General features: G+C 54.8%; 1 protein-coding gene across 1 annotated transcript in view; it reads left to right on the forward strand.

Moving 5' to 3' along the window:
• Positions 1-13,286, forward strand: part of IGF1R (insulin like growth factor 1 receptor) — a 259,450-nt gene extending 246,164 nt beyond the window's left edge. The window contains exons 23-24 of the mRNA XM_029952289.1: positions 2,333-2,467; positions 10,338-13,286. Of these exons, the coding sequence (XP_029808149.1) occupies positions 2,333-2,467; positions 10,338-10,719 (517 nt within the window). The 3' untranslated portion in view covers positions 10,720-13,286. The remainder of the gene's footprint in view (positions 1-2,332; positions 2,468-10,337) is intronic.
• Positions 13,287-13,625: the final 339 nt, after the last annotated feature.

Raw genomic sequence — 13,625 nt, forward strand, 5'->3', positions numbered from 1 at the left:
AGCATCTTAGGTTTGGGAGGCATCCCCAAGGTCAAGTCCAGCCCCTACATCCCATCCACGGCCTCTTAGACAGCCAGTGGTTGAGCTTCTGCTCACGTCTCTAGGACTGCTTGTCCCCTCCCTCACAAGGACAAGCCACCCTGACTCTTAAGACATCCTTATTCTTTGCAGGTCTTCTGTCACATGATGCTTAAGTCCACCTCTTGGTGACGCCCCGCGGCCCTCGTCTGTAGCACAGTTGCACATTCTCCCCTGTTTTTGATGAGACCTTGAAGTCTCTTTCCTTTAGTTTGAACACTTCCACATTTTTCTGCTGCCCCTTGCGATTTTATTCCCAGGCCCTTGGGCTCTGTGCACACTACTCCTACAGCTCCCTGATAGCGCCGTGTCCCTGCAAAAGATTCCTTTGGCTTAGAAGACCCAAGGGATGGAGGAAACCAAGGAACAGATGAGGGAGTTGGAGCCCACAACTGTGTTCCGTCTCTGGGCAAGTGGATCACCCTCCAACAGTCTTCATTTCTTGACTTACTAAGAAGGTTTCCAAACTTGCACAAATATCCAGGCCTGCACCGACTTAAAATGTTTTGCCTCTGTAGTGTCTGGTTAATGTCAGTATGGAATGTGGAGACCTGTGCGGGTCTTGGTTTGCTGGTGGGGTGGGACACCGACATGATCCTCTCGTGGCATGCCGAGGGGTGTTTCCTGAGCGCCGGCCCCGCGCAGTAGCGGCACTGATGTGTGAGAGCCACCTCGAGTCATACCTTCTTTAGGGAAAGCCCCCCGCCCCCAGTGCTCAGAATTAGAAAAGATGTCACACAAAGGCATTTGTCCAGTGTTTAAAGATGAAATCTGTCCACAGAATTCATGACTTGGTTGTATATGAGAGCATTGAAACCAGTGCCCACAATATAAATCATCTGCTCTGAAAAATGGATAGACTAGCATCCCTGACTGGCTGGGTGGCCTCGGTCAAACCATGGCATGTCTCTGGGCCTTGGTTGCTCCCTCTGTGAGGTGAGGTCTGCTGAGGAAGGGCTGCACTCCCTACTAGGCCTACCAGAGCTCAATAAATGTTTAAATGGCTCCTATGGCAACTAGGACCGGCAGCGCCTCAGTGGACCCTGAGGACGCTGAGGGAAGGACGGCCTTGGGTGGACTGCTCAGGTGTGGCCGTGCCCCAACTGCGTGAGGCCAGAAGAACAGGCCCGAAAGGCAGAGCTCAGGCTGAGCCCCGGGAAGTTTATGGATGGCAAGTGACCGGGAGCTTGAAACAGAGCAGCCGGGGCCGAGAAGAGTCCATGCGGGAGCTGCTGGGCTGAACGGGCTGCTTGGGCAGGGCTGGCACCGCCGCGGGTCTGTGGTAGAGAAGGGGCTCTGGGAGGGAACTGCGTTCTTTAAGGGCTCCTCAGGCCAGACCTCTTGTCGGCAAAACCAGCCAAGCCTGTCCTTTCTTAGACGGCACCACATTCCAGACACGAAGGTTGGGAGCTCCGAGGCACGCTGCTGATATGACCAGGCCCACCACAGTGTGACATCCCAGCACCAGGGTCGTGGCAAAGCTGGCTGCCGTCAGCCTAGGCCTCTGAACATCACTTAGGCCTGTGGGGTTTTGGCATTTTCTAGGGCTCTTGTGTGACATAAAGACTTTCTTGGTCACTGGAGAGTCAAAAGGGCTTTGGGTGGGTCAGTCCTCTGCTAAGATTCTATTTATGTCTGACATCGGCTCTTAGTACCAATTTGCACAGAAATCTTTTTTTTACGTTTATTTTTTGAGAGAGCGGGAGAGAGCATGCATGCGAGCAGGGGAGGCCAGAGAGAGAATCTCAAGCAGGCTCTGCGCTGGCCGACGCGGGGCTCAAACCCACGAACTGTGAGATCGTGACCTGAGCTGAAATCAAGAGTTGGACGCCAAACTGACTGAGCCCCTGGGTACCCCTATACAGAAACCTTTTGTTCATGGAAAGTCACTATTGCTGAGGCAGGGAATAAAACACTGACTCTGGCTCTGGGCCAGGATCCCGGGGGCTCTCAGCAGGAAGTGCAGGGCCCCCGGATTTTCAGTGTGGTTCTACTGAAGCACCCCTGGTCCATCCTGGGTCCTGTCGGAAGCCCCTCAGGCTGTTGGCTGCTGACGAGCCTGTTTTATTCTGCTGAAATGAACCGAGTGTAAAGGCAAATAGACCGAGGAAAATTCGTACGAGGTGGCAGTGCGTGTTGGGAAGGCACCCTTATTTTTGCACATTGCAGCATCTCCTTTTTCAGCATTGTCTGTCCGGCAGGGAAGTGCAGCCCGCCCGCCCCCGCTGAGCCCTCACGCCCCCTCTCTCCCCAGGTCCTTCGGGGTCGTTCTCTGGGAGATCGCCACGCTGGCCGAGCAGCCGTACCAGGGCTTGTCCAACGAGCAAGTCCTTCGCTTCGTCATGGAAGGCGGCCTTCTGGACAAGCCGGACAACTGCCCCGACATGCTGTATGTACTGCCGGGGCCCCCGCTGCCCTCCCTCCGATTCCCCTCCTTGGCGGCCCTTCCTGGGTCACCTGAGGTTGGTGCTTCTGAGAGCCAGTCTGCAGCCGGGCAGGTGGAGCTGGCGGGGGGATGGGGTGCACTTTGGAACGGGCGTATCCTGACAGGAGGGCCCTGTGCCTTTGCGGAGCCACCCTGACGTTCACTGCATCTCCCTGAATCTTCTAGTCCTGGTTTGCACTCGGGGTCTCAGGCCAGGCATCTCTGTGAAGTATTTGACCAAAGCAACCCCTACGCGGCCTCTCCACGCGGAGTTTAAGGAAAGGGGGTAGGAGGCCACGACACGGCACCGATTGCTCTGGAGCCGCGTCCCGCAGCCTCTTGCAAACCTCGGCAGCGCTGCTCTGGCACCGCCTAGGGCAAACCTCAGGCCGCTTCCCACGGCATGCCGCCTCCGCAGTGGTGCCCCCCCAGGTTTCTTCTCGGCTGAGTGCTGACAAAAGTCATCTGCCGTGTAAGCAACGCGCTCTGCGGAGCTTCACCCAGTGACCCAGGGGGACCCGGAACGTGGTTCAGCCTGCCTCCCTGCAGACACGGCCCTGCGCGCACACTCAGGGAGCTGGCAGATTTGTCCCCTCGCACCCCTTCTTTTTAACAACAACAACAAACATTCTGCCTTCTGTTCCTGAGATGGGTCCGATGATGGGAGGGTGTCCGTGAGCCCTCCTGGCCTCGCTGCTCGGCGTCCATAGGAGCGCCCCTTGGTGGCGCAGGTCAGAGCTGCGAGGGCCACAGGGCCTCTCTGTCCACGGGAGGAACGAGGCAGACGAGGCCGTGGAGGTGTTCTGTGGCTGGGTTGTCGGCTGCAGGACGGGTCCAGGTAGAGAGCGTGGACTTGGATTTGCTTCCCATGTGCACCTGAAGGCAGGGTTCAGAGATTCTTCTGGATCTCAGTGGGTAGAACCTAGTGGGTCTACCCGTAGTACCTCAGGACCAACTCAGGAATTTTCCGGAAGCGCTTTCCAGGATGGATGTGGCTTCACACTGGGACAATCCCGGAGGAAGTGTCTGGCTGTGTCTGTGTGAAAGACCCCCCCCCACCCCCGGCTCTGCCGCCCACACGCGCACCAGGCCTCTGGTGAGCAGGGTCCCCAGCTGGGCCTCCTTGGGTTGGTGGGAGTCAGACCCCACGTCCACTGGGGACCAGGGAGTTTGGCCTTGACAGTCACAAAAGCTTTGCTCCTTTGAGTCCCTCACGGCCTCCTTGGGTCAGGAATCGACCCACTGTGCCGGCCCCTCCCCTCCGTCTCAGCAGCCCGAAATCAAGGCGTAGCCTGGGGCCGCTGTCCTCTAAGGCTCGGGGCCTCCGGCAGGACTCCCCGCTGTGGCTGCAGGGCCATCCGTGCTCCCTCCGGAGAACGGGTCTTCCCCCACTGGCGGCTTACTTCTTCAGGGCCAGCAAGGGAATCTCTCTTTTTACCATTTGTTTTGCCTGTGTCAGCCACATGTAGCCTAGGTAATCTCCCTGTTGGTTAACTCAGAGTCAGCTGATGAGAAAACTCCGAAACGGGGTGAAATCCCATCCTCTTCCTTAGTCTGACCCAGGTTCAGGTGAGGGGTTATCCGGGGCGTGGACCCCGGGGGCAGGACTCCTGGGGATCATCTTAGAGTTGGGCCGTGACAGCTTAGGAAGCAGAAACCACTGTCCATCAACAGACCGCAGTTTCGTGGGGGTTTTCTGCAGCACTGTGTTGCCACCAAGCCCACATCCGTGTTGTTGTGGCAGGCCATGTCCCCATGGCTCTGGCCGTGCGGCTGCAGGGCCTCTGGGGCACAGATTCGGTGCTTTGGGAGCATGTTAGCGGCGCCTCGTGCTTCGTAACTGCTGCTTCTGAATGTTCGTTCACCTGAAGCCCATGGAGAGCTTGTATGGAACTAAGAACCAGGACCCAAGACTGCCCTAGGGAAAGCAGCATTCTGGCGTCTGTGTGTGTGTGTGCACATGCATGTGCGTGTGTGTGTTGGGGGCAAGGGAGCCCCCAATCGTCTGAGCCTGGACTAGAAAGCCCAACTGGGCCTGGATGTGGGGTGCAGAGTAGGCCCACCAGTGACAGGAGGCCCCCAGGAGGCAGTGTCTTTGGGGCAGGGAGGGGGAGGGGGTTTCCCAGATCCCTCAAGAACCTTCCTAGTTAGCCTCTTCAGATTTCAGGATCCAAAGTTAGAAGAGACTCAAAAAGTCACTTAGTGCTTATTTATTAATTTACATATATAAAAATATATACATAATAATATGCATATTCATTTACATGCATACATACATAGGGGGGTGTGTGTGTGTGTGTGTGTGTGTGTGTGTGTTTAGAGAAAGAGAGCACACAAATTGGGGAGAGGAGCAAAGAAAGAGAAAGAGGAGAATCCCAAGCAGGCTCTGAGAGCGTGGAGCCCAACAGGGGGCCTGAACTCACAAACCCGTGAGATCACGACCGGGACCAGAACCAAGAGTCGGATGCTTAACCAGCTGAGCCACCCAGTGCCCCTCACTTAGTGCATTTTCTTACCTCGCACGGAAACACTCCCTCCGCGCATCTGTATTAGTTTCTTATCCAGTAGATCATTATCCCAAACCCAACAATGAGCAGTTACTGTCTCCCAGAGTTTCTGAAGGCCTGGAACCCAGGAGCGGCTTAGCTGGGTGGCCCCGGCTCAGGGCCTCTCGTGGCTGTAGTCATCAGAAGGCTTGACTGGGCCGGGGACCCACTTGCAAGTGGCATGCAGCTGACTTCTGCGAGGGCAGGGCTTGGCAGACGCATCCTGTAGAAGAACAGCTCGGAGGTGTTCACAGCTCTGCGGGCTCACAGGCCGTCTCAACCCTGTCGAACAAATGCAGTTGCAGACACCAGGAGAGCGCGTGTGGCTGTGCGCCAGTAAAACTGTACTTGGGGAGACTGGGATTTGAAGTTCACGTAATTGTCATGTCACAAAATATTCTTGCTTTGATTTTTTTTCAGCCATTTACAAATATAAATAGGCCTCACACACAAAAAAATCAAACAGTAGGCTAGATCTAGGCCCTGGGCCTGTAGCTGGCTCAAGAGCAGAGCATTCCAGCAGAGAGCGGAAGCCGCAGGGTCCTTCCTGCCCCACCCTCGGGTGGCCCTCTGTGATGTGAGGGGAGGGTACAGATGGCATGAACCCCGGGAGGTGGGGATCACTGCAGGCTGGGTACCACACCCCACCGGTGCGCAGGTTCCTCACAGGTCACTGTTTTCCATGAACAGTGTGGTCACTGAATTCTCGTCAGCTCCTCATAAGAAAAACCTTCCTTCAGGGAAACAAAGTCTCAGTAATGGAGGCAAAGGAGTGATGCCTGCCGAACTGGCGTCCGAGTGTCTGGTGCCAGAACGCAGGAGCGAGCTTAGCCACAGTCCGAGAAAGCAGGCGTGAGCGTCGTCCGTGTGGTTCAGGGTGGTGGGGCGAGAGCTGTCGTTTTCGAGCTTTCTCTGTGACTTGGAGAAACGTCGGCCTCTGAGAACCTTGTGGGACTCCTGAGGTAGCTCGACCTCCTGGTGACTAGAGTTTTGATATGAATCAAATATGCCTGGGAAGCTGTGCACCTGCCATGGGCAAGGTGGTGTACTTCCTGTTCCCGGCAGAGAGTGACAAAGAAATTCCCACGGAGGGGTTACTGTCAGACATTGAATGTTTCACTCCAGAGGCATTTCTGCTTTGCCATCCAGAACCCCCTTGGCAAATTGTTCTCTCTCCGAAGAAAAGGGCAGGACGGAAGGAGGTGAGCTGGTCTCACAGAGTGTCTGTGTCTTCTGAATTTATTGATGAGCTTAAGTAAAGAAGCAGGGTTCTGGGAGAGGGGGTCTTTGGCTACGGGCAACGGAAGAATGGACTCCCATTTCTGCCAGAGGAGATGAAGGTCCCTGAGCCCCCTGGGAGTTGCCCATGAGCCCTCCTGGGCCCCCAGGTGGGAGAGAAAGCACATCAGCCGTGTGGCTCCAGAGGTGTGAGCAGCAGCAGCAGGGTAGCCTAGGGGACAGGTGTGCAGGGAGCGGGGGGGGCCTTCGGCTCAGCAGCAGCGTCTTGGGGTTGCCCACGGGCAGTGGGGGTGGGCTCCTTGGAGCAGCCGAGAAGCCCCATCCCCTCAACAGCACAGAGCCCCATGGTCCAAGCCACAGGCAGTCCAGGCTCCTGAGCCTTCACACCGAGACTCAGTTTGAATTCACTTATTAGCAAGTGGCACGAGGTCAGATTTGGCTTGTGGTTTGCTGGCAGCTCTGCATTTATTTTTTATTTATTTTTTTTAGTGTTTATTTATTTTTGAGAGAGAGATACACAGAGTGTGAGCGGGTGAGAGTCAGAGAAAGAGGGAGACACAGAATCCAAAGCAGGGTCCAGCCTGACACGAGGTTCAAACCCACAAACTGTGAGATCATGACCTGAGCCAAAGTCGGCCGCTTAACCAACTGAGCCACCCAGGTGCATGTTAAATCAGTGGCCAAGCCTGCCCTTAACCTTCTCGTACACTCTCCTCTCTGTACTTCCACCACGAATGTCCTTGAGCGGCTGTGTCCACACGCTGACTGCCACCATCCCCGAGAGAGGCAGCGAGGCGGGGTCCCAGCTTTCAGAAGCCGGGTGGCGGAAGGCTGGGGGTTGATGCTGCAGGAGAGGGCCAGAGCAGAGGTGCACACCAAGCTGTAGCCCTGGGCCAGGAAGCTGTATTTTTTCCGTAAAATCTGCACCATGTCACAGGTCCAGACCCTTACCAGGGCAGTCCTGTGTATACACGGCGCAGGAAAGAATCAGGACTTTTTAGCCCAGAGAGTCCCCAGCTCACAGAGGAGCCCAAAGCAGACACAGTGGACTCAGGTTGTTCCTGTAGTCGTCGAACGTGGCTTTCCCCGTTGCTGTGGTTCTGGGCTAGAGGTGCTCGCCTAGGGCGCTTGAGTCCAAAGCCAGAGTGGCATGGGGTGAGGCGCTGGGCAGGTCTGCCGTCCCACTGGTGGGCCCAGCTGAGAAGCAGCTCATGGGATGATCCTGGCTGTTCTGGGCTGCCAGGAGGAGGAGGAGGTGTAGGAGGGGTGTGCCAGGCCATGCAGGGCCCTTCTAGAATCTGGTCTTCATTGCATTGGTCGGTCACATGGACCGAGGCTGGGCCACCTCTCACACCTTGGCCTGTGATCTGATCACCACCTGTTTGCGTGCAGCAGCGCTGAGAGGAGGGTGGTGGTCCCCTGTGTGCAGGACAATTGTCCCTCTTCCCTCACACTGCCTTCTCGGGTCCCACTTGTCTCTAAGTGACCACGCACTGCGTAAAGCACTGCTCTACCTTCCCGGAGCTGACTGGTTATAAAACATGTGCTTTTTTAAAGAAGAGTTTTATCAGCTCATAAATCCTTCTAGAATCTACTGGAAAGTGTTCTTGTGGAGATAGTGTAAACATGGTCTTGAATCCTACAGAGTAAGAAAGACTTCCTTTTATGGGCAGCCCTGGAAGGGCTGTGACTCTGGAAGGGTTTAAGAGAGCCATCACATGGCTTGTTCGTGCTGAGGTCACTCCAGTCACTGGTGGCACCTCTACACCCCTCCCCTCCACTCCGGCCACAGGGGCACTGAGCCAGGCACATCATGTGTGCTTGTCCCTGGCTGCGCTTCTATTCAGGGACCAGTCAGCCAGAGAGGTAAGCCATAAAGAGGGGTTTTGTGTATTTATGGCCTGATTTATTTGGGGGTGGGGGCGGGAGGGGCGTCCATTCTCTTAGGCAGCAATGGGAGGTGAGGGAAGGCAGGCTTATGTACCACGTGACCCCAGGCAGGTGCCGCCACACTGTGACTGAGGACAGGAAGGGGTCTCCTAGGTGGCCCATGGTTTCTCTTGTTGAGGCTGAGAAAATTCCTCTCCCTGAGGTAGGCGGTGTTCAAAGCAGCACCATACTCTTTAGCAGAGGACGCCATCCCTCTCCACCCTCGCCGGTTTGGGGACCTTGGACAAATCATTTACTCTCTTGGTATTTCCGCTGCTTCATCTACAAAATGGGGACATATTACAATGCACCTTCTTCTAGGACTTGTGAGGATTCAAGCAGCCCACACACTGAAAACCCCACCTGCCCGACCCGCCTGTGTCACTGGGTGCATTAACCAAAGGTCAGCCCTGCTATGTGCTTAGCAGTGGGACCAAGGGGAAAAGATCTGGTCTTCCTATTTTGTCCACATCTTTTTCTGCAAGAGCATGAGCAGCAGATGTGTTCCGTAAAGGGCCACACAGCCAGCATTTTGGGCTCCTAGGCCAGGCAGAATGTAAGTGGGGGAGAGGCAGAGAAGGGGGTGGGGGAGACAGAATCCGAAGCAGGCTCCAGGCTCTAAGCTGTCAGCACTGAGCCCGATATGGGGCTCAAACTCAATCAACTGCGAGATCATGACCTTGACCGCTGAATGCCTCACTTTGGCCAAAAGTTTTAAAACAGAGAATGGTATGTCCTGGCGGGAATGACAGTGGAAGGGAAGGCTCTTCTGTTTTAGGCTCATGCAAGAAAGGGCTGCTGGCCAGCCCCTTCTCAGAACCACAGCCTCCTCTGGCTCTGTGGCCAGCCTGGGTGTTAGTTACCCTCCCTTTTTGCTCCCAGAGTCTACCCGGCTGGGTCTCTCTGCATTCCAGGTTCATAAGAAGCATCCCCGCCTCCCCTGGGCATCCTGAACTTGTGTCCAAGGGCAGGTGTCCCCTGGGTCCGGGCTGCTGGCAGTAGCACACCACCACCCCTCCCTTCTTCCTCTGCATCCTCCTGCTCTCTGGCTGGGGGGCAGGGGTGGGGGGAACCACCTCCCATTGTCTGCTGGACTCAGAGGTTTGAGGCCCAAGTGCCACCGTGGTCCAGCTGGTGAGACCCAGAACAGGCTTCGTGCCATGTTCTCTGCCTGCCCCCTTGCCTGGGCAGGGTCCCTGGCACCGGGCCAGGCCTTCCTGCCTTGTTGGGGTCTAGCTGCAGGTCTTCATTGAACTCTCATTTGGTTCGGTGCAGCCTGGACCCCAGGCCAGACCCTGGGTGCTGGACGCACGGCAGGCAGCCCGGGCGGTACCTGGCCCTGCACCCCTTCTGCCTGGAGGCCCTCCCCCTCACTGCTGTGCCCCGCCGGGAGGTGGGACTAAAGGAGAGCTCACTGTCGGGATAGCTGTGATCACTCCTAAGCCTTTTTTTTTTTTTTTTTAGTTTATTTTTATTTATTTTGAGAGAGAGCCCAAGTGGGGAAGGGGCAGAAAGAGAGGAAGAGAGAGAGAGAATCCCAAGCAGGTTCCACACTGTCAGCACAGAGCCCAGTGCAGGGCTTGAACTTAAAAACATGAAACTATGACCTGAGCTGAAGTCCGACGCTTAACCAACTGAGCCACCCAGGCACCCCCTTTTTAGCCAGAAGTTTTAAAATGAAACAAAGAATAGAATATTCTGGCGAGAACAGTAGTGCAAGGGAAGTAGTGGAAGTCAAGAAGAGTCAGACGCTTAACTTCTGAGCCACCCAGGCATCCCCGTTCTTAAGCATTATTAGTGAGAAACCAGACACTTCCTGCACTCTAATTCCAGAAGGAACGTTTCACTGGTGGCTCCAAGAGACGCTTCACATAGATGCCATGTCAGGTTCTGATTTCTTAGCGCTGTCCTCGTAACACCTGTAATGACAGACTCTGAGGGAATCCAGATTTGTCCTCAGGAAATAAGAGGTTGGGTTTTGTCCCCGGAGCAAAAGCAGTGCGGGCCACTCGGGCCATCCAGAGAGGTGGCTGAGCTGCCTCCCTACTCTCCGTGCACCCGTGTTGGGGGGGGGGCACAGCAGACAGCCTGGGCCCACCCTCTGTCTGTCTCCACCCCAGGTTTGAGCTGATGCGCATGTGCTGGCAGTACAACCCCAGGATGAGGCCCTCCTTCCTGGAGATCATCAGCAGCGTCAAGGACGAGATGGAGCCCGGCTTCCGGGACGTGTCCTTCTACTACAGCGAGGAGAACAAGCCGCCTGAGCCGGAGGAGCTGGACCTGGAGCCGGAGGACATGGAGAGCGTCCCCCTGGACCCCTCCGCCTCCTCGTCCTCCCTGCCGCTGCCCGACAGACACTCAGGACACAAGGCCGAGAACGGCCCGGGCCCGGGCGTGCTGGTGCTCCGAGCCAGCTTCGACGAGAGACAGCCTTACGCGCACATGAACGGGGGACGCAAGAACGAGAGGGCCTTGCCTCTGCCCCAGTCTTCGACCTGCTGATCCTCGGATCCCGGATCCCGTGCAAACAGTAACGTGTGTGCACGCTCGGCGGCGGGTGGGGGGTGGGGGGGAGAGTGTTCACAATCTATTCACAGCCTCCTGTACCTCAGTGGATCTCCAGAACTGCCATTGCTGCCCGCGGGAGACGGCTTCTCTGCAGTAAACACATTCGGGACGTTCCTTTTTTCAATATGCAAGCAGCTTTTTATTTCCCTACCCGAACCCTTAACTGACATGGGCCTTTAAGAACCTTAATGACAACACTTAATAGCAACAGAACACTTGAGAATCGAGTCTCCTCACTCTTTCCCTGTCTCTCCTCTCATTATCTGTCTCCTTCCCTCTCCTCTCCTTCCTCCCTCCCTCTCTCAATCTCGCTCTCTCACCTTTCTCTTTCTTTCTGCTTCATAATGGAAAAACATTTGCCGCAAGCCCAGCTGGGACGCCCTTTTGATCAGATCGAGGAAACTGGCTGTCCCTCCCTGTGGCCCCCCCCCATTGCCCCTGTAACACACCTGCCTGTCACCGTAGGTCTTTATAAAAAACAAAACAAAACAAAACACCTTGAGACGGAATTTTTTTAACTGTATCTTTGACCTTTTTAGGGACATACAAGATTTAAAAAGGGCCATCATTCATTCGAGGTTGTCACCATTTTAACGCTGCCAAATTCTGCCAAAACCCCGAACTTCCTCCTCACAACCCCCCGCACTTGTCTCCGTGTTTCCAGAGGTCCGGGGCGAGCATGGTATTAAGTCACACCGTTCAAGAGCCACGCAGATGATGCGCTCCATCTGGTCGCCCCTGGTGTTCTTTTCAAGTCTTACGTTCACACAGGTCTGATCGCTTTCTGACTAGGCTGTTATTTGGGGGAAGTGGACGGGAATGGGATTTTTTCTCTCCGTGAAGACTGGGAGAAGCCAAACCCGGCTACCCTGCCCCTCTTCCCCACCCCCACCCTAGCCCTCCCTTCATCCCCCACCCCCGCCCCAGAATTGTGGAGAAAACAGGCCCTGTCAGGAGCCTGGAAGACAGGCTTTGAGTAAAGGTCCACGTGCCAGTCTCCTGTCCCCCCACCTCGCCGGCACCCCTGCTCCCAGCCCCCAGGACACAGATGGGAAGGGGTTTCAAGGGACTCAGCCCAACTGTTTATGCAGGTTTGCAAGGAAAAGAAATTCAACCACCACCACAACAGTAAGAAGAAAAGCAGTAAATGGATTCAAGCATTCTAAGCTTTGTTGACATTTTCTCTGTTACTAGGACTTCTTCATGGTCTTACAGTTCTATGTTAGACCATGAAACATTTGCATACACATCGTCTTTAATGTCACTTTTATAACTTTTTTACGGTTCAGATATTCATCTATACGTCTGTACAGAAAAAAAAAAAGCTGCTATTTTTTTTGTCCTCTATCTTTGTGGATTTAATCTATGAAAACCTTCAGGTCTACCCTTCTTCCCTCTGCTCACTCCAAGAAACTTCTTTCTTATGCTTTGTACTAGAGTGCGTGACTTTCTTCCTCTCTTCCTAGTAATCGATACTTCTCAAACATAATTTGCCATGAACTGTTTGATGCCTTTTTATAAATACACCCTCCCCTTCCCTCTCCCCTGCCCCTTAGTTGCGTTCTCACCCGTAGGCTCTGTGGGCACGAGGCTGGCTAGGGAGGCCGGCGCCCCCCACCGCCCGGCCTGTGCTCTCGCAACGCAGGAGTCTGTTACAGTGCAAGACGTGAGCAAACTCAGGTCAGAAAACAAAAGGTTAAATACGTCACACATCGTCCTTCAGTGTTTCTAGTCACCGTTGTCGGAGAGTCTCACCTCTTTCCCTCACCTTCGTTTTGGTTGTGACACACATATCTCTATTTTTTTAATTCCTGGGTACAACAGCAGTTTGAGCTGCAGATGCTAGGCGTTTGGATTACTTTTTTTTTTTTTTTTACGGCTATTTAATCCTTCCATCCCATGACAAACAGCTGCTGAGTCCAAGGGTGCAGCGGAGCGGGGTCCGGAGGGCCCCTCCGTGGTCTCCGCTGCCGCCCTCCAGACCCACCTCCCCGTCTCCAGATCCAGAAAGTCCCAGGGGGCCTCCGGGGCACTGGCGGGGAGGGGGCGGCGTGGGCGGCTCCTCAGGGCCTCAGCCAGGCACGCCCCCCACCCAGACCCCTGCCAGGGTTGGGCGCCCACGGACACCGTGGTGGCTGGTGGCCCAATGGCCCCGGAGCCTGGTGCGCTCCCGGTGGGGGGGGGGGGGGGGGGGCGGGAGCCCTGGCACCGGCTCGCTTCTCCTTGGCCAAGAATCCCAGTCCTCGGGGCCCGGGGGTCTTGTTTTGTTTAGTTTTTAGCACTTCTCACCAAGTGATGACAGCACCCGAGTTGCTTCTGGGATGGAAATGTTTAAAGTACGAGAAAGAAGAAAGCTAAAGTCTGATGGTTGCTAGTCGTGACTGGAGATGAAACACGAGAAAGCGAGCATGTCGCGCTTTTTCCAGTCGGTGGCTTCAGTCCTGTGATATTCTCTAGCCTCTGCCCCATAGTTGTTTTCCCTTTAAAAAAAAAAAAAAACTGAGAAAAAGAAAAAAAGTTAAGAAGGTATTCTATGTAGGAGTTTTAATTTATTTTGTGATACCAGTTTCAATCACTGTAGAGAAGCCCCCCATTATGAATTTAAATACTGAGGAAAGGGTTTTGTGTGTGTGTGTGTGTGTAAGACAGGACAGTTTTCGGGTTTCTTTTGGTTTTTTTGGTTTTGTTTTCGTGTTTTGGTTTTGGTTTTCAAACATTTATCTACCTCACTCTTATTTTTTATATGTGTATATATACAGACGACTACATCTCCCATCTCTCCGCACCTGACATGCGCCGTCGGTACCGGTAACCTCATCCACACCCAGGCCGCGCACACG

The sequence above is a fragment of the Suricata suricatta genome, chromosome 9 (genome assembly GCF_006229205.1).
Source record: "Suricata suricatta isolate VVHF042 chromosome 9, meerkat_22Aug2017_6uvM2_HiC, whole genome shotgun sequence".
Classification (NCBI taxonomy): domain Eukaryota; kingdom Metazoa; phylum Chordata; class Mammalia; order Carnivora; family Herpestidae; genus Suricata; species Suricata suricatta.